General features: G+C 35.2%; 1 protein-coding gene across 1 annotated transcript; it reads left to right on the forward strand.

Moving 5' to 3' along the window:
* The first annotated feature begins 36 nt into the window (after positions 1 to 36).
* eif3eb (eukaryotic translation initiation factor 3, subunit E, b) lies at positions 37 to 19893 on the forward strand. Its single transcript, XM_039678929.2, has 13 exons — positions 37 to 173; positions 772 to 889; positions 2154 to 2271; positions 2373 to 2415; positions 2538 to 2642; positions 3672 to 3797; positions 4189 to 4313; positions 6214 to 6340; positions 8663 to 8764; positions 11672 to 11781; positions 13087 to 13189; positions 19122 to 19256; positions 19657 to 19893. Exons 1-13 carry the CDS (start codon positions 84 to 86, stop codon positions 19693 to 19695), a joined length of 1341 nt encoding a protein of 446 aa, XP_039534863.2. The 5' UTR covers positions 37 to 83; the 3' UTR covers positions 19696 to 19893.
* The last annotated feature ends 1932 nt before the right edge of the window (positions 19894 to 21825 follow it).

Here is a 21825-nt window from a genome sequence, read left to right on the forward strand (position 1 = left end):
GAGTGCTTGTGGAGTCCAGCATGTCACTGTTGTCTCTTCAGTGTTTAAATAAAGTTATTTAGAAGCTCATTTCCGTTTCCAAAATGGCGGAGTACGATCTCACCACCAAGATTGCACATTTTTTAGATCGACATTTGGTCTTTCCGCTGCTGGAATTTCTTTCTGTCAAGGAGGTAATATATAATTAACAGTAGTGTAAAGTAAATACTTCGTTACTCAGCTATATTCTCAATTATTTTGTAGTCGCTAATCGTGCAGCGCCACGTGTGGCGGAAAGTCAGCTGGTGGGGATAAATACTTTGTTTTCTTATGATATTATAGCAGAAATTACCTCTTTATAGTGATAATTCCATTAAACATTTATTTTTTTTGTATTATTTTTTACAGATCAGCTTAATTTAAATCACCAATTTGTATTTCGTAGCTCCTATCTCTTTTTATTTCTACTTTTATAATATTATACTTGGACATAGTGTGATATTATTCCAAGTAACACCTTTAACGTTACCATAAATACGTAAATATTGTCATCATTAATTGTTGTGGTATATGTTAAAATACTATTACTGTGTGATACAACGTTGTTTGTTGTGAGATAAATGAAAATATGTATATAATGTAAGTTAGTATTCAGTGCTTTGACTGTGATGCATTTCTGTTAAAATCATGTTATTATGGTGCATATTACCTCTTTAATTTAAAGTCAGTCATATATTCAGAAATCCTGATATAGTGCTGTGCTGTTAAATCTGATGTTTATTGTCACCTCAGATCTACAATGAGAAAGAACTTCTCCAAGGAAAGCTGGATCTTCTCAGTGAAACGAACATGGTGGACTTCGCCATGGACGTCTATAAGAACCTTTATCCTGACAAAGACATTCCACATTGTAAGTGTTTCCCCTCTCACCTAAAATAAAGTTAAATAAATCAAAAACATATCTGTATATCTGGAATTTAATCAAATCAGCCAGATATATTATATGTTTTGATTCAAAATTTGATCCTAAATGCCGATGAACGGGTTAAGTTAACATGTAATGAATATGTAAAATGTAAGGGTGCATATAATTAGCAAAATGCTTCTCTTTAGAGTTAATTTTTCTAGCTAATTGATCATGGTTTTGTGGTCATTGAATGGCTTTCCTGAGGTAAATGTGAGGTTACCTGACATTGTTTACTAGCACTTGTATTGTCTTTCTGCACTTGAAGCACTGACTGAGCAATTCGATTAATATTTTTACGTCAAATATAGCGTCTTACTCTATAGCATGTTACCCCACCAGTCACGCATTTGGAAAATTACTATTTTTAATGTTTGTTTTAATATTTTTTATTAAAAGTCTCATAGCCTCATCAAGCCTCCATTTATTTGATCACTTCAGTATATTATTTCTGTGATGTAAAACTGAATTTCCAGCATTATTGACATAGTCTTCAGTGTCACATGATCCTTCTGAAATCATTCTAATGTGCTGGTTTATTGTCAATGTTGGAAAGAGTTGTGCTGCTTAAATACATTTATGACAAAAAAGTATTAAAAGTTAAAAAGTAAAGGGCCAAACTAATTTTTTCTTTTTTTGAAAGAAATTCATACTTTTATTCAGCAAGAATGTGTTAAATGGATAAAAAAGTGATAGTAAAGAAAGATTTATATTGTTAAAAATTATATATTTATGTTTTTTTAGTAATCGCTGTCCTTTTTAATTTGTTATTTATCAATTAATCCTGAAAAAGTATAACATGCTTCAACATAATATATTAGTATTAATTAATGTTATTAATTTGATTAATATTATATTAATATAATTAGTATTAAGCAGAACAACTATTTCCAACATTGATAATAATAATAAACTGACCAAATCAGCATATTAGAATGATTTCTGAAGGATCATGTGACACTGAAGACTGGAATAATGGCTGATTAAATTCAGCTTTGGATCACAGAAATAAATTATATTTTAATGTATATTAAAATAGAAAACCATCATTTTAAATATTTAAAAATATTACAATATTTTTGATCAAATAAATGTGGGCTTTTTGAGAAACTTCATTGAAAAACATTACAAATAGTAATGTTTCCAAACTTTTGATCGGCACTGTATATTTCATGTATAATATGACATGTAATAATTTCTCTCTGTGTAGCCTTAAGGGAGAAAAGAACCACAGTGGTTGCCCAGCTGAAGCAGCTCCAGTCTGAGACTGAACCCATAGTGAAGATGTTTGAAGATCCAGAGACTCAGAGACAAATGCAGTCCACCAGGTCTGCTGTCACCGTATAACTGTACTGCACCTTGAAATACAATATCTGGTGTGTTTAGTGGTCATGCAAGTCACTAATAAGATGCACTTTTTTATTCTTAGAGATGGGAGGATGCTGTTTGAATATTTAGCAGACAAACATAGTGTAAGTTTTGCAACACACCTCAAACTATAACCAATTATCCCCTATTTATTTTCAGAGAAGCTAATTAACAGCTTATTGCATCGTTGAATATTTCATTTCACTGCCATATTCTTCTCCCTCAGTTTCGTCAGGAATATTTGGATACGCTATACCGTTATGCCAAATTCCAGTATGAGTGTGGCAACTACTCGGGGGCTGCGGAGTATCTCTACTTCTTCCGTGTGCTAGTAAGTGTTCTTGTTCATGTAAGCAAGACTGCTAATGTTTATCCTATATTTTTGGTTAATTTGTTTTGTGAAGTTTGAAAATGACTTTAGCAGAAAGTTGGTTTCTTCTCTTAGTGTTTTAATAGAGCTAAAGTGTTTTGATTTTAATAATTTGCTTGTACAGACAACCAATAACAGTACCTTGAGGTGGTTAGAAATATTAAAGGAACATAAACCAAAATATTATCCGTTGTAACTGCTATGTTTTAAATACGCAAAAATAGTTTTGCTTGTACCAACCAGTATATGTCTGCTTTTTTTTTAAATATAATTTTATATTTATTTTTTAAAATTAAAATGTATTTAAAAATTATTTGCAGACATATCTTGATATAAGACAAGCTGTTTGGGTGATATTTAAAATATTCATACTCTTCAAAAGTTTAGGACAAGTAGGATTTGTAATTTATTTATTTGCAAAAAATATTTTAATTTCAGCAAAAATCTGTTAAATTGATCAAAACTGACAGTAAATATATCTATAAGTTTCTAGAAAGAAATGTATAACAGTTTCTACAAAAATGTTGCACAGCTGCTGTTTTTGAGCATTGAATCAGCATATTAAAATGAATAACAATTCTGAAGGGTCATGTGACAATGAGGACAGAAGTATTGGCAGCTGATAATATCAATAATTTAGCATGAAAATATATTAAAGTTGAAATGACTTCATTTCAATTTCTATTTAAGTTGCAGTTATATATATATATATATATATATATATATATATATATATATATATATATATGAATGAATGAATGAAATTTTTTTTTTTTTTCATTTCAAAATAAAATAAAAGTCTATTGTGGGTTCAAAATTGTGTCCTAACCAGTCGAGACATGACAATTTTCATAAACGCTGAAGCAACAGTATATCCGAAAAATGTATAGTTGTGGGAGCGTGCTTAATGAAATTTCACTGTGGAAATTGGCAGAGAATTGAGACCAACAAAATCATTCAATCATCATATATTTTGTTTTTATGACTCAGGTTCCCTCCACGGACAGGAACGCTCTGAGCTCTCTCTGGGGAAAACTGGCATCCGAGATCCTCATGCAGAACTGGGAGGCGGCCATGGAGGACCTGACCCGTTTACGAGAGACCATCGACAACAACGTACGTCTGTCCGGCATCCTTCAAGCCTCTGTCTCCCCTGTATAATAGAAGCTTTGCGGCTGTATTTCATCAGCTGGAGAAATCCAATATCCTTCCCACCCGGTTAATTTGCTGTATTACCCATGTTCCTTTGAGCTCAGATATAACAGTCCTCTAGCCGACATCAGGCATTAGATTAACTACACACACAAAATTGACTAGGATGACATTTACATTGCATCAGCTTTGAGAAGTAAATGCTTGGAATTTTTATTTGCATTGCAGTTAAAGATGGATGTGTGTAGATTTACTGGGGCTTCGCTTGTTTTGCTAGTCTCGACATGACATAAGGCTGAAGCAATGCTGACATATTTTTAATGAAACCATGTTTGTCTTTCCTGCCACGGTTCAGTCGGTGAGTTCCCCTCTTCAGTCGCTGCAGCAGAGGACGTGGCTCATACACTGGTCTTTGTTTGTCTTCTTTAACCACCCCAAAGGCAGAGACAACATCATCGAGCTGTTCCTCTATCAGCCCCAGTGAGTACAGCAACACAAAATTGCCTCTTTGTTATTATTAGCACTCTCAAATTGCTCATTAAAGAATATAGGAATCCAGCACTCCGCATTTGCATAACATTTTTGTTGTCACTTGCTAAAGGGACTTGCCATAATGTGTGGGTTGTGTTTGCATCAATAGCTGAAAAATTCACTGTTAATGAGATTTGTTCTTGAAAGCGTTACATTTTTAGGGGGTACAGTGCTTGTTTGCATGACCATATAATGAGCATTGCTCAGTCTGAGCACTTTGAAGATGATACACTCTGTGTTAAGTGTTTGAAAGACCACAGTGATGTAATTTTAAAACAGGAACCAATCAATTTTTTTTTTTTTTGACAAAATATCCACTTTTTTTTCCCTCATGGTTTATAATTGTCATTGGCTTTTAGAGCTACATATCTGTACTGATTTCTTGAATTTATTTGATTCAGTTTCTCAAATTCTGATTCAATATTATTTAATTTTGGAATGTTTATGTTATTTGAAAATCTAAAAAATAATATTTGAAATTGCAATACATAAACCATATACACTACAGTTCAAACGTTTGGGCTCTGTAATATTTGTAAAATGTTTTTAAAAAAATTGGGCACCAAGGCTATTATTTGATAAGAAATACACAGTTATCTCAAAAATAATGGGATAGCTGAATTTTCAGCATCATTACTCCAGTCTTCAGAGTCACATGATCCATCAGGAATCATTCTAATATGCTAATTTGCTGCTAAAAACAAAACAAAAACATGTCTTATAATTATCATAATTAAAATATATATATTTTTTCAGGATTCTTTAATGAATAGAGATTTTGAAAGAACAGTATTTATTTGAAATAGAAATCTTTTTTTAATATGATAAACATCACTTTTAATAAATTTAATGTATCCTTGCTGAATAAAAATATAAATTTCCTATTTTCTTTAGAACAAAAACCTTTACTGACCCCAAGCTTTTAAACTGTGATGAATAAAAAATAGGGCTATCAGTTAAATGCGTTATTTACGGCATTAATGCAAACCCATTTTAATGGCGTAAATATTTTTATCGAGCGATAAACGGTCTTTTTGGCCTAGCAAACTTTGTAGGGGTTTTTTTCCACATGCTTTTGCAACAGGACGTGGCATGCGCTATGATACCCATCGTTTCAATGGCATGTGCCGCGCGAAGACATTTTGTTGCTTCGTCGACCGGAGCTAGCTAGACCGGAAACAAAACAGGCACGTCGCACACACTTGTTTAGGCTTGCGAGCCGGCCAAATAGTTGGTTAATGTTACGTTTTGAGTGGATGACGAGCGCGAGACGCCGAAGTGGATGCCAATAAGATTCTGAATGGAAAGTTTACTTTTAAAAAGTTGCAAAATGGTTCCATTGACAAGACCAAAGTGATCTGTGTGTTTTGTCGTTGTGAACTGAGCTATCATCATCGTGTTCGCGGCACATCCAGTCTGAAATACAACTTCATAATGGCCAAACACACACACACAGTTGATGCGAATTCTCCGCCCAATTGATTCTTCGTCAATATCAGGACCTCATCAATATTTCTTTCACCCTTTTATTGGACCGTGTGAGATTATTTACTCCAAGTGTGAATGTTAGTGTGAAATTGAACACAGTACATGCCAATGTTGTTTTCAATAAAAAAAAAAAGTTGCACAAAACAAGCCAATCCACTTTTTCATGTTGATAAGAACATTAAAATGAGAAAAAATAATGGGACAAAAAGAAATCGGAGACATTTAGAATAGATAATAATGTGCGATTAATCGCGAGTTAACTATGACATTAATCCGATTAATCGCGATTAAATATTTTAATCCTTTGACAGCACTATTAAAAGATGTTATGCATTACTGATGGATGTTGTCTGTTTCTTAGGTACTTGAACGCAATTCAGACCATGTGCCCCCACATTCTGCGCTACCTGACCACGGCCGTCATTACCAACAAGGACGTGAGGAAACGACGACAGGTCCTTAAAGACCTGGTCAAAGTCATCCAACAGGTTAGCAGTGTTGAGCAGTAGCGTTGCTACAAGTAGTGATGCTTCTAGTTTAACTACATTTCTCAGTAGTGTGTTGGTAGTGTCGCTGTTTTCTGAATCAAATAGCTTTTCAGTAGCGAAGCACAAGCTAAATTTTCCCCAAGCATTTCTAAAGCTCAAGCTCAAATCGGAAATACCACTGCTAATTGTCACTGATTCATAAATACTATTTAAAAAGGAATCATGCGTTTTCTGTGTCTCAGTGAATGAATGTATCAGACACGCGGATTCATTTACCACACACACAACACAAACTGAAGCACGCTCGCAATGTTTTCAGCATATATGAGGACATTAATAGATGCATTTCATCTACACAGCCGCTCTGAGAGTGACTTTAGCAGCATTTTAGCTTGATTTGAGAAAAGATCGTTTGATTAGCTTGATTTGAGAAAAGAACATTAAAATGAGAAAAAAAATAATGGGACAAAAAAAATCCGAGATATTTAGAATAGATAAAAATGTGCGATTAATCGCGAGTTAACTATGACATTAATGTGATTAATCGAGACTCACAGAGACTTAAAGATCTACAAAGCAACCTGTCAAAATAAAATGATTAAAAAAATGAAAAAAAAAATCATTAGTCCTACATTTTAAATAAATTGGTCATTACAATTTAAACCATAAAAAAAGTGTAATTAATTATAAGATAAATTACATTATTTTATCATTTTAAAATAATTTATTTATTTAAAAATTGTAAAAAATTATTGTTAAATTGTGTACGTTTCATGATTTCAATTAATTACGTTTCTGATTATTAAAATTTTATTTTATTTTATTTTAACCATTAAAATGGGAGTCCAGAAAAAGGAAAAAAAAAAAGAATAAATAAATAAATAAAATATAATAAATAATAAAACTACAAATTTGGAATGTGGGTAAAAATAAAACGGATTTCATAGGACTTTACAAACCAGCTTTTTGGTGCATTACCATGTATGATGTGACATCACGTACTGTACCAATATCAATCCTTGGGCTGACACATGAGAAATGTACTTAATCGAAAAAAGATGCACACACTCTTGACACCTGGTTTTGTTATAGTTTTATATAGTTATATGGTTTATAGTTATTTAATGTTATGTTTTTTTGTTGTTCTTTTTGCCAAATTGTTTTGGAACAGTTGTTGAATACACAATAAAACTGCCAAATTATGCCTGTCTATATTTGATTGACAGTTTTATTGATTACTGAAATAGTTTGGACTAATGAAGTTCAATATATATATAAAAAAAAAAATAGCTTAGCTGTAGTAAACTACTTTTCGCTGAAGCTTAGCTTGCTACATTTCCTAGGGTGGTGGCTTCAGTGTAGTGAAGCTACATTTAATGTAGAGTAATTGCTAGCTTAGCTCACTACATTTTCTTAGCTTGCCCAACACTGCAGGTTAACATGATCGCTGCAGATTTAACTAGGCGGGTGGGTTTTCTGAATGGCCAGTGGGTATATAGTTATGCTGTGGCAATTATGCGTGAAATTGCTATGGATGCTTCAATGTGCGTGAAATGATGTCGGTGTTTCCCACAGGATTTTGTTAGACTGGTGTTCCGCAATGGGGAATTGGGGGCATAACCCCATATGTTTTTGTACATCAAAGTTAAAAATTAACAAAATTAAAAATTAACCAAATGGATAATGTAATGTTTCATGGTTCCTTAGTAACAATGACATCGCTAAGTGTGCTCAGTGTTGTGTGATAGATTTTACGTTGTTACATTGTTTAGACCAAATATATGATGCGTTCTGATGTTAACTGCTAAATTATAAGAGTAACATCATATTAATACTGTTATGTTAATTACAACAGTAATTGGCCACATCAATATCAACATATTTATCCTTTAAATATTAAAGCTAAAATAAACACTCAAGAAAAAATGAAGATAAACCAACTAGTTGACCATCCCTTTATCAGACATGCTAATATGCATAAAAGCACTTTGTTTTAATGAAAGTGCATTCGAGCCGATAGAGTTTATATGAGTTCAGGTTGTTTTGAATATTGTCTTTGTCTTCTTTGTGGTTCATATGAATGAGCACACAGATTCTCCTTTGAGGTTTCTATCGCGACAAGCATCATCGCATTCAATTACGCTCATACTAAATGTGCTTCCTTTTAAGTATTGATTCAGAGTTTGTGAATTAGCGTCTCTTTTTAAATGTAGTCGTCAGAGTGCTTCTTGGGGCGATGCCACATTTATACCCCCGACTTTGGCACTCGCTGTCAAATTAGCACGAGATTAATGTTTCGCTCTGCTTTCACTCTCTCAACAGGAGTCATACACATACAAGGATCCCATCACAGAGTTTGTGGAGTGCCTCTATGTTAACTTTGATTTCGACAGCGCCCAGAAAAAACTGAGGGAGTGCGAGTCGGTAAGATCACCACCCGCTGTGTGTTACCAGGCCTGTCATCCCTGTGATTCCAACTAACACTGTTTCCCTCAGTTTGAGTCGTTTGGAGGCATACATTGAGAAGAACACTCATCTTAGAGCTTGAAGCCATATGTCTATTCATCCACTGCAAATCCCTGTCTACTGTAATTTAATGCTGTTTCCCACTGGGCTTTTCAAAGCGTTTCTGCTGTCAGTTCTCAGACCTACTGTTATGAGGCAGCTCTCCTCTTAGACGTGGCCAGAGGGAGCGTTGAGCATTCACACCTGTGAAAACATAATCTCTGCCTTTTCAACACCGTTTCAGTTTACGCCTGTGGGATTTGTCTATAAAGTTAAAAATGAACAAAATGAAAAAAATTATAAAAATTAACAAAATGGATAATGTATGTTTCATGGTCACTTTGAACAATGACATCGCTGTAGATATTTATATTTAAATTAATATAATTTATTAATAAATATATTATATATACTGTATTTTTTAAACATATTTTTTACTGAAAAACATGGAATATAACAAGAACATTCACAAAAAACTAAATATTTTACATATTTTAACTGTCTTCCCACCCTCTGGGTCCAAAAAATCAGTTACACATATAGAGGTTATTATACAAAGGCTAAGAGTAGGGCTGGGCAAAAAAATCGATTTTTCGATTAATCGTTTTTTAAAATGTGGTCGATTCAAAATCGATTCTGAACGGCCACGAATCGATTTTTTCCATATAAAGGGCTCGCGGACGCGGTGCTGCATCTTCTCGTCTCTCTGCACTAGGCAAGCGCCAAGCACTGCAGCTGTCGATACACACGCGTTTAGGAGTCGGGACACGACGGAATATTCACTTGCACAATCGGGCCAGCATTGCATCGTGACCTATGATCGTAACTAATATTTATCATTTATTTGCTCAAGCAATGTTAAACCATCCCGTGTTCGCGCACTCTCAGAGATTTCTTTCACTGCGTGCACAGTAACGTTACAGCCTAAATCCGCCTCACAAACAGCTCGCCAGAAACAAAAGTTTTATCCCTGGATTATATCACTTTAACAGTTAAAACACGCAACATTATGTCAAAACTCTGGTATTGGTGAGTAACCTCGTAAAGACAGTCGGTAATGTCTTAAATTAGCATTAAACGTGTATGACAGAAAGTTAATGAAACAGTAATGGATTCGCACACTAGTTCTTAAAGTGAACGCAGCCATTTGTGTCAGTCATTAATTCTGTTGTCATAACAACAGAATATAGTATTAATTGTAAGCAATCAGAATTAATAGCCTTTGTATTTAATTCAGTCTGGACTAAAAAGACTATCCAGTGTTATTTTACATTGGATTACTTTATTCAGTTTCTGTAGTATTTCTGACATACCCAAAAAACTACCCCAAAATGTCTCTTAATTTTTGTCTTTATTCTATTGTATTTATTTGTGCTACTTTTTTCAATTTAATTCAAAGATTGAAATCAAGCATCCATACATAAACTCTTAACAAAAAAAATACATTAACATTTAGGTAAGATCAATGTAAAAAATGTCTAAATATTTATATATTTATCTATCTTAAACATAAAATAACATGATACTGTTTGATCAAGCTGTGCGACTGTTCTGTTCTTTTATAAATTATAAATATAGGATTTTTATTACATCTTCATTATAGTTGAATCGAGAATCAAATCAGGAATCGAGAATCGAAAATCGAATCGAGAATCGAAATCGAATCGAACTGAGAGATTGTGAATCGAAATTGAATCGAAATTGAAATGTGAATCGATACCCAGCCCTATAAGACAGACATGCCCATATATTTAAGTACATAAGCGCATCATATATACACATATCAATCAGTGGAGTGAGAGGAGTATTGCCTGTTGGTTATTTTTAAGAAAATACATATAAAACGATCCCATATTTTATGGTAATCTTTTAGTTTGCCCTTTATACTGTAGCTTATTCTTTCCAATGCAATACAATGGGTCAGCTCTTTTAACCAATGATCAATGTATGGACCTTTTATTCCAGTAAAATGCTACTAAGCGTCTTGCAAGAATTAGACAAATGTCAATCATTTTAGTGTGATAACCTGATAATGATAGAAAGGAATTAAATCCAAAGCACATATTTTAGGGGTCATTGGAATTGGATTTGAAATAATTGAAGAAATTAGTACTGTCACTTTTTGCCAGAATGTCTTGATAACCTCATATTCCCAGACACAATGGAAAAATGTTCCCTTGTGTGTTTGGCATTTAAAACGGATATCTGGGATTTCCGGGTTAAACCTATTTAACTTTTCAGGGGTGACATATGTATGCATTACCCAGTTATATCAGTTTCAATCTAGTGTTACTTGACAGATTCTGGCTCCATTTTGAATCTGGAAGGTCATATTTCAAATCTATACCCCAAGCAATTCTCTTGGACTCTTGATGATTCCTTAGAATTATTTACAAATTTGCAATAAAACAGTGAAATTTGGTTCCTCATAAAACATGGCCTTTTCTAGTTCTGTTGCTAGATAATGAATGATTTTGCTTGCCATTGATATAACTTCAAATTTGCAAGTATTTAAAAAAGTGTTTCATTGGGATTCCAAATATATATATAGAATGATTTTAGTATTGTTTGCTCAATTCGGAATTCGGAAATAATATATATATATAAACTATATCATATTTTAAACCATTATTTTTGCAGTTCTGTTTGTGTTACTGCATTTATGTGCAGGAAATCGCACACTTAACTGTAAAGTTTTATTGGAGAAGTTTATTTTTAATGTAAAATTAAGTGACATTTTTTACTTTTATTTTTAAAAGTACATAGTTCAATCTCCTTGCCTTTCAGTGGACCATCAACAATTTGAATGGGCTATTTGTTTTCAAGGTGCTGGTGAACGACTTCTTCTTGGTAGCCTGCTTAGAGGATTTCATTGAAAACGCACGTCTGTTCATCTTCGAGACGTTCTGCCGGATCCATCAGTGCATCAGCATCAGGTAACACCCCCTCCGGATGAATCCTGATAGACTAGTGTGCGCTAATCCTCTTAGCACTGTAAAAAGAGCGTAGCGTGCTGCGAGGATTCACTGCACTGCTGCCAGGATCAATGGACCCCAGCCAAATCTGACAAAAGCTGAGAGACATCACAATGGTGTACATTCTGAATACTGAGCTAAGGAGAGCTAGATGGAGAGAACAACTGTTACATGTTATTTTAGTATCATTGAGATACTATTAGCGTTATTTATAGTTTTATTCGGTTGTGTGCCTTAAACATTAAGTGAATTGAATTAAAGTAACAAAAGTCTGTTTGTTTTAGTTTCCGTTTACTCCGTTTAATACACGTGTTACGTTGATGGTTGTTAAAGGGACCTATTATTAACTTTTTTTCAAATTCTTGATTTTGGTTTGGGGTCTACTAGAACCCTGAATGTACAAAAACCACATTATTTTTTGTTATATTCACTTTTTTTATATATATTATTGCAGCACCTGTTTTTCCAGTCTGTCAGTAACGCTCTGGACTGCGTTTCTCAAAAGTATCGTGAGCTAAGTTGATCTACTTGGGCTTGCGATGCTTTGGGGAAATGCCCTGTGATTGGTCAACCACACATCGAGCATGTTTCGGAAAAGTCACGCCCTTACCACAACCATGAGTTTTCAACACACTACTACTGCAAAAGGACCAGGCCTCACTACTTTTTTATGCCTTGGGCGGGATACTGTAAAACAAGGAATATTGTGACGGAAAAAAAATCAAGACTACAATCGAGCCGTTTCAAGGATTTCAGAAACAGTGTTTACTCAAGGTGGACTTTGTTCTTTGTGACTTTGACCTAGACCTATTTCATGCTTAAAAAGCAACAAACAAGTTCCCCCTTTAAAGGGATACTCCACCTTTTTTGGAAATAGGCTCATTTTACCACTCCCCCAGAGTTAAACAGTTGAGTTTTACCATTTTCGAATCCATTCAGCCGATTTTCGGATATTTAGAAGAATATCAGTAAACAGACAGTTTCTGGTCTCATTGACTTCCATACACTATGAAAATCGGCTGTCCCTTTAAAAGTTTCTTTGAAGACCACTATTTAGGAACCTTGTTGTGTTCACATTTAATCATAGACATGGTGGTCCTTCTTAATTCATGTCATCTGCTTGTGTTTATTACACTGATTGATTTTCACTGAGACTGTTTGAACTCTTGTTTGAAGAGGAGAGCTACAGCTTGTTGTTGACCTTAGGCAATCTCAGCATTTCTCATTTTCTCCCTCTCATCTATCGCTCTTCCTGTCTCTGGGCAGCATGTTGGCAGATAAGCTGAATATGACCCCCGAGGAGGCTGAGAGATGGATCGTAAACTTGATCCGCAATGCCAGACTGGATGCCAAAATCGACTCCAAACTGGTGAGCAATCTTTGGGGTGCAGAACACATGTCCAAACACAAAGCCCATTATTTTGAGACGCACTAGACTCCCCCTGACTGTGAAAAAGGGCTGTTTGTTGGTACACTGTATAAATATGGTACACATTTTTGTTTTGAGTCTTACGTTTATTTTATTTTTTAACTCAATATGAACCTTAAAGGGATAATTCAGCCAAAAATCAGTTTTGCACCCTCATTTTTCAAACCTATACATTTTATTGTCTGCAGTTTTTACAATTGGGCTTTCATTTTATAGCATTATTTTGCATGAACTAAAAATGAACAATACTTATGCAGCATTTTTTAACCTTAGTTGATAGAAATCTCAATATTTACTTTAACATTTTTTTTAAATCAAAAGTTGTGTCTGTGTTAATATTAGATATTAGATTGTAAAATAACATGAATGAATGGACAACTTTTTAATTAATTACCAATATTAATGTTGTTATAAATGCCTTAGTAACATATTGCTCATTGTTAGTGAATTAATTTATAGGTAATGGATTAACAAATGGGGCCTTATTGTAACTTACCCTTTTCTTTTATTTCTGTGGCACACAAAAGGAAATGTTTAGCAGAATGTCCAAACTGCTCTTTTGCATTTTACACAAGTAAAAATTTTGAAAAAAGGTAAACATTAATATAAAAAAAAAAAAAAAAGATTATTTTTAAAGCTTAAAAAATATCTTTAAATATTAATCTTGGTTACTGTTAATTTTTAATAAATCTATTATTCATGGGTAATTCATTTTGTTCATAATACAATAACTAATGTTAATTTTTTGAAGTGTCAAAATTGTTTATGTAAAAATTATCATTAAGATTAATGTAAAAATATTAATAGTTTCATGTAAAGTATTGCATCAAGTAATGTTAACAAATAGAATGCTATTGTGCTATACGTGTTTCCAAAGAACATACAACTTTATATTATAAATGTTAAAGTCATCTTCATGTTAGCTGTACCTCTCAAATCTATTCCTTTGTGCTTGTGCATTTCTAACTTGCTTTCACGACGAGTCATGTCTGGTTTGACATCTTTGACCATTGTGTGCAGTCAGCAAAGTGCGTAAGATTTTAGATCTACAAAGTATGACGGGTGGCATTTTTTTTATTTTTTATTTTTTTTATTGGTTGACGTTTTTAACTATGGGGTTTAAAGGGAAAAGCAACCAGTTTACTTGCCTTTCTTGTGTGTTTGTCAATGAATAGTGCTTTTATTGTAAGCCGATATAGGAACTAGGGGTGTGCGGTATTGACAATATCGTAATATTTTCTGGGATTTTGTTTAAATGGATTTTTACCTGTTATCTGGATTTTTACCTAAGTAAATGTAGCTTATACATCATTTATTATGTCAAATTATTTCATTTAATCAATAAGTTAAATTACAAAAAGTAATTCAGGGGATCTGTTACCACATCTTAAATAAATGCATGATTATAATTTATTGTTTTAATTAAACCTTTTAAGTTGCAAAAATTATTTTGTAGAGTTCCGTTGACATAATAATGTTGATGTTTACATTAACTTATATCATCTGTAATTTAAACTCAAATTTCTGTGTTTGTTTGGCTTTTTAAAAAGATTTGGTTGTAGTAACTTAATGAAATTGTCTTAAACTTTGGAAATTGGGCAGTGGATTTCTTGTTCCCAGGTTTGCATAGGACTGGATTTTTTTTTTTAATTAAAACGGGAACGGAAAGACTTGTTAGTGTGTTTAATGCTGTTATGACGTCTCGGTTACATATGGTAACTCATGATCCCAGGGATCCGTCAGAAATGGGATATTCGCAGAGCAAGACCTTGCAGACCAATCTACTTCAAGAGAAACTAAACGAGCCAATGGACATTGGCATATGATAATTGTGCCAGCTTGCTTCTGCAGCGATGGTACAACAACATGGCGATAGGACAAATGTGGGTTACCATACGTAACTGAGACGTTCCCTTTCATGACAATCACTCCAATGTTCTTCCGAGGGATCCAACAGAAATAGGATCCCTACCAACACGCCAGCTTCATCCCGGTTCAGGTCGCCCGCATACCCGTCAACACTCCCGTATTCCCCGGGAGTCTCCCATATTTCACACCCATCTCCCTCCCCCTCCCGTTTTGTTATTTCTCCCGTGAAACCTCGTTATATAAATAATCACATCAATATATTATTCCAAGGTTGTCCAGTTGCCAGACCCTGTATAATGTATTCTACTCACCCACACAATCAACACATCATACAAATTTCAATCCATTTGTGAGCTCAACCTGGCCACCTACAACCCAGTTGCACAGTCGATATCTGCACAGGTTGTAACGTAGCATCCATTTTTTCTGTCATCTTTTGGCTGGCGTTACTTTATATGATGCGCTCTTATTCATAAAAATGCTTTTAAAATATTCAAGCCAAGACAAATTTAGCGCTAGAATAGAGTTCTCTTTCAGCTTGAAATAGACCGAACACTTACAGACGCAATTAAGCCAAAATGTTCGTTTGTCGAGTATCCTGATATCCTGAGTATCCTGAGTAGACTGTGCAGTCTTAAATGAGTTCAAAAAAAGTCAGCAGTGGCAGCAGCGGCTGGTTTTAAAGGGACGGTATCCACTAAAGCTTTCTGTCAATAAAGTTGATTAAAGATCAAAACGTTAGGTTTTTTAATGACGATTCATCGGTATTAATCACAGAAAAACTGAAAAAAAAGTGTGATTAATGTAGTTAATTTTTGCAATCAATAAAAAAAAAAGAATAAAAACAGAAACATGAGAAACTCCCTCCTCAGGTCTCCCGTATTTTGGTACCCAAATGTTGACGGGTGTGGTCGCCTGTCTCGGAGGTGATTTTTCATTGACCTCTGCGGCTGAGACGAATGGCGTCGTTTCCCTGCGAGGCTTGACGTCATAGTAGAGCTGGCTGTGGTAGATTCCTCCTTTTTTTTTGAGGATTGATACCCTTGGCGATGAGCAGACGGAGGGGCAGCCAACGAGTGCTCTTGAAGCACAAAGGGACAAGCTCTCGATTGCCTCCGTCTGCTTCTGAACTACGGAGAACTGCTGGGGCCAGTCCGAAAAGGCCCCCTTGTGAGATAAGAGAATCGAGAACTTGGCGATATCTTGCACCTCTGCAAGGTTTAGCCAGGGGGCGCTTCTGGACCACCAGGGTGGACATCGTCTGGCCGAGGGCTAACGCGTTGACTTAATCTCAGTCAACATGCGCAGCTCAACCCCGGCTCAGAACTACCCTCCTGCATCATGAGTGTTTTGGCCTTCCATAGTTTTAGGGTGGCCATCACATGCAGGGTAGAGGCGACCTGCGTGTAGCACAAACAACTTTTTCTGCAGATTTAGGAATGTTTGGCTTGCCATATTGGTGTCAATATGCTTCCATACTGCCAAAGTTCTTCACGCACATCCAGGAAAACAGCACGGAGGCGGGCAAGGCAATTTACGCGTTGTGCTCCCAGAGCGGCCCTGGAAAGCATGGCTTTCAAGTCTGAATCTGACTCAAGCTTAGCATCATCATTTCCAAAGTATAACAGCCCTCTCTCTCCAATGCAGCGGTCGACATCGGTCCTCAGCTTGAGCCCCGAATGAAACGCTAGGTCCCCCATGAGAAGGACCAGCAATCCCATTCGTAAGCTGTCAGGCATGCGAGACCATGAAACTCAAGGCCATCAAACTCACGCTGAACACTCATGGCCTTATGAGAAAGGCAAGACGGACAACATGTAGACGTGGTCATGATCTCCTGCGGGAACATGAACCACCCACTAATGCAGTTTCAGCATGCTTAAGCACAGGCATGTGATACAGTGATTGTGGGCGCACACACACGAGTGGAATATCACACTCGTGTAAGCTCTTTTAGGAAAATTTGCTGTCTCTAGTGCTGAAGCGCACAGTGGGATGTCCACTGCCAACAGTGGGAAACAGTGCAATCCACTGAGGCACTCAACCGAACCACTACTCTCAGAGCTGTGAAAACAGCGGTTTGTTTTAGTTTTTTAGTTTTTTTAGGTGATCCTGCTGTAGCGCGCCTTGACACCAACACAAAGTAGAAGGCTTTTTTCAAAAATAACACTCAAAGTTGTCTATGAATCTGAAGATGGAACATGAATCTGCTCCGCTCTGAAGCGAAATGCAAAGATGCGTTGCACCTGTTACTCATTATATACCCGCCCTGCATGATAGAAGCAGCTGGCACAATCATCACATGCCAATGTGCATTGGCTCATTTAGTTAGATCCCATTTCTGCTGGATCTCTCCAATGAACGTTGAAGTGACCGACATGAAAGAGAACTTGTGTTTGACATTTAAAAGAGTTTCTGTCATGAGTTTTTTTTTTTTTTTTTTTTTTTTTTTTTAGATGGCACAATGCATATCAATGAACGTACAAGCATAGTCAAACGTAAATACGCCGGATTTAGCACAACGCTAATTTCCATCTATTGTCCCCACAGACAAATACAATCCAAAAACAGACACACAATATACATATCAACAAAACACATGTGAAATAAAAAAAAAAATATGTATAAATAAATGTAACCGAGACGTTATAACAGCATTAATTAAGAATAGTAATAATCATAAAAGTTCCTATAGGCCTATCTTATAGAGAATGTATTGTAGTACCCATTACAAAAACTCCTATATGTAGACATTCCAAGATGCTTATTATAAATATTTAAAATAAATCTACCTATCAAATTCAACCTTTATACTAAATGATTACATTTTTGATTTTTGTTCAGCCATCTCTTAAGCTGTTTCTTAAATGAAGCAAAAGTAGGGCTATCTCTGATTTCCTTTGGCATACTATTCCAAATGTGTGCAGCTTTTAATAGAGAGAACATTTTGTGCAAACGAAGATTTTCTAAAAGGTATTTCACAATCCCCCCGGGATTCATGTTGAAGTTTTAGTGGTTACCATTGTGCTGAAGAGTAGTTACATGAAGGTGAACACTACATTGACTCTACTGTATGTAGTGACTGCGCTAATGCCAGTGATAAGTAATGTCTTATTCATTAAATATACATGTGAAATACAATAAGTTATGTTCGTATGTGCTATGATAGCTGTTGATTTGAACTGATTTGGCTGAGATTAATTGGTTCCTGTGCTGGTTTAATCAGCTTAAAGGAGAACTCCGGCGCAAAATGAACCTTTGGTCTAATAAAACATCGGTACCTAGTCAACCATTTGTTTTCATGATAATCGAATGTAAAGAGTTTTATCACTAAAAACTGTTTAGTGTATAACGCTAGTAATGGGGGCATTAAAGTAAAGAGAAATCGCTAGTTTATACCAAATGAGGGTCCATACATGCAAAATGAGGTGTGTTGAACTTTGTAAGTGTACAGACCGTTTAATAAGAAGATACTTTATAAAGACTTCGTGTATACAAACAGGAGCCATCTTGGAAAACAGTCACGACAAGTCAAACCACGAATGTCGTGCTGAGTGAGCTGAACTGTATGCACGGCGTTGGGGATCGACTTATCAAGACTATTTTCTTTTTAGAAGAAAAGTTCCATATAGCACCTTTAAACTGTTATATAAAGTCAATATCGCATTTGCTATTCTGCTAATATTTTGGGGGAAAATGCCAATCTTTGTGTGAATTTGTGTTTATGTAATATGATATAAATATAGACTAAAACTCATTGGTGTTTTTTTTTTTCTTTTCACATCATTAAAACAAGTACGATATTTATCATTGACATAATAGGAACTGTAATTTAGTAAAAGAACAGTTCTTTTAAAACCAAAGTGACTTTTAATCCCCAGATCCCCTGAAGCCTTTACTTTTTTATTATGTTACTTAGAAAAGTTGTTTGATAATTTTATAAAAGCTTTGTTTTCGTCTTATTCAGTACACTGCTCCTCTCTAATGGGTGTTTTCTACTCAGGGTCACGTGGTGATGGGCAACAACGCAGTGTCGCCGTATCAACAAGTGATCGAGAAAACCAAGAGCCTGTCGTTCCGCAGTCAGATGCTGGCCATGAACATCGAGAAGAAGATCAGTCACAGCAGCAGGAACGAGGTACCAGACTCGAAGCAAACAAAACGGGTTGTAGTAATGAGTTTTTCCTTCGTTGGGATCATTACCGTCATGAATTGAGTGTGCTGGGAAACTTTTGCTTTTAAGCGTTGAAGCTTTTTTTCCTGAACTTAACATTGGCCAGCATTAGCTGGCATACAGTTCCCCTGAATATCTCACACACTCCCAAATGAAAGCCCAGACTCTGCGTAATATCTGAATAATCGGATTTTATGTCAGCAAAGCAATTCACGTCATGTCGTGTATTTTGCTTGCTGTTCTCTCTGGGGACATTGCTTGAGTCAGAGCATTTTAAATATTTATGTCAAACTTGTTTTGAGTAAACTTCTGCTGTATATGCTGGATCTTTTATGCCACTAATGATCCTCCATTATCTTTCTAGACACCAAACTGGGCGGGTCAAGAAACTGGCTTCTATTAGACCGGAAGCACAAGGCAAAGAGTGGATTTATTGTTATACTCCTCAACCTCATCTTAGTATTTAACTAACATCTTTTATCTAGCCGTGTTTTATAATAGGATTATTCTACAAAAGACTGTTGTCAACATTTCCAGCATGACAAAGCTCTGGCGTTTTGGGATGCTGCTGTAAATGATGTATTCTCTATGAAGGAAGGATTTTACCAGGCAAGTTTTTTATGAATTATTCCAGTTCTGTTTAAAGGGTTAGTTCACCCAAAAATGAAAATTCTGTCAGTATTTACTCACCCTCATGTTGTTCCAACCCCGTAAGACCTTCGTTCATCTTCGGAACACAAATTAAGATATTTAGGATATTAAAATCGCTCCTGCATACAGTCCATAGGCTTCTTGAGGGACTGGCTCTTGCTGTCCTCGAAAAGTAATTGAAGACATCGTTAAAATAGTCCAAGTGACTACAGGGGCTCAATCTTAAGTTTATCAAACGACGAGAACACTTTTGTGCGCAAAAAAACAACAAAAATAACGACTTTATTTCAACTATTCACTTCCTTCTCCATAAGCCTATAGTCCGTTAACGTAGTGTGATTGCGTAGAGCTACGTCACACGTAGGCTCACTATTGGTCGACGCTGGTCATGTGTGTGTGATGCGTGTGACGTACAATAACAGAAGCTTACGCTATTAAACTAGTTAGCTGACTCGCGCAGAGGGAGAAATAAACGAATAGTTGAAATAAAGTCGTTATTTTTGTTGTTTTTTGCGCACAAAAGTGTTCTCTTTGTTTGATAAACTTAAGATTGAGCCCCTGTAGTCACTTGGACTATTTTAACGATGTCTTTTATGACTTTTCGGGGACGGCAAGAGCCAGTCCCTCAAGAAGCCTATGGACTAGTATGCAGGAGCGATTTTAATATCTTAAATATCTTAATTCGTTTTCCGAAGATGAACGAAGGTCTTACGGGGTTGGAACAACATGAGGGTGAGTAAATACTGACAGAATTTTCATTTTTGGGTGAACTAACCCTTTAATCTCAAAGAACATTTTTTTGTTTACACCACAATAAACAATGAAAGTGTGTTTTTGAACACATTTTCAAGGATCCTATAATATACTTCTGAAATCTTAAATGGTCAAAGGTAAAGTGTGTAATTTTGTCATTATTGGGCTTTCCAAACTATTGTTTGGTCAAACACGTCCTGCTCCAAGCTGGTGTTTGTCTTGTGAGACAGTTTTTTTGTGGACACTAAAATTGGGATGGGAGAAACTACACACTTCACTTTTAATTCTCTTAATTTTTCACTCTATTGCCATGGTTCCTACTTCCTACAGTACTGGAATATTAGAGAATTTGAAAATGTGTGACTTTCAGGCCTGGAAAAGTTATGCAAAAGAATAATCTTGGACATTTTTGTGAATAGTGTTAAAATTTGGGGCCGGTAAGATTTTGTAACTTTTTGAAAGTCTTATGCTCACCATGGCTGAATTTATTTGATCATATTGTAAAAAAAAAAATCAGTAAAATTGTGAAACATGCAATTTAAAATAACTATTTTCCATTTTAAAATTATTAAAATGTATATATTTGTAAGTGTTATTTATTCGTGTGATGCAAAGCTGAATTTTCAGCATAATTACTCCAGTCTTCAGTCACATGATCCTTCCGAAATCATTCTAATATGTTGATTTGCTGCTCAAGAATATCCTATTATTATCAATGTTAAAAACTGTTGTGCTGCTTAGTATTTAATATGCTTAATATTATTCGATGAATAGGACGTTCGAAATAACAGTATTAGTTGAATGCTTTTGTAACATGACTTTACTGTCACTTTTGATCAATGTAATGCATATTTGCTTAATAAAATGAGTAATTGCTTTCAAAACAAAAACTGGCGGACCCCAAATATTTGATCAATTGTGTAATTTTAAGTAACTGTTCTAAAGCTTTTTTTATGTATGTGATCGTCACAGATGGTAAAGTAATTTCTTTTAGGCTACATAAATTGTGGGAACCCAGCGTCAGTTCTGTAATGAACTCCTTTATTAATTTTCAGCTTATGTTTTATCCACTAGGTGGCAACAGTGACTAACTTTTCCACCACTGTTTTTTTTTTTTAATGGGCCAAGA

This window comes from Pimephales promelas, chromosome 18 (genome assembly GCF_988280905.1).
Source record: "Pimephales promelas chromosome 18, fPimPro1.hap1.1, whole genome shotgun sequence".
In the NCBI taxonomy this organism is placed as follows: domain Eukaryota; kingdom Metazoa; phylum Chordata; class Actinopteri; order Cypriniformes; family Leuciscidae; genus Pimephales; species Pimephales promelas.

Excerpts from the sequence above, each read along its gene's own strand:
- eif3eb (XM_039678929.2), top strand. The coding sequence starts at position 84 with ATGGCGGAGTACGATCTCACCACCAAGATTGCACATTTTTTAGATCGA. Across the intron at positions 2,272-2,372 it reads AGACAAATGCAGTCCACCAG|AGATGGGAGGATGCTGTTTG; the intron begins GTCTGCTGTCAC and ends TTTTATTCTTAG. Across the intron at positions 4,314-6,213 it reads CTGTTCCTCTATCAGCCCCA|GTACTTGAACGCAATTCAGA; the intron begins GTGAGTACAGCA and ends TCTGTTTCTTAG.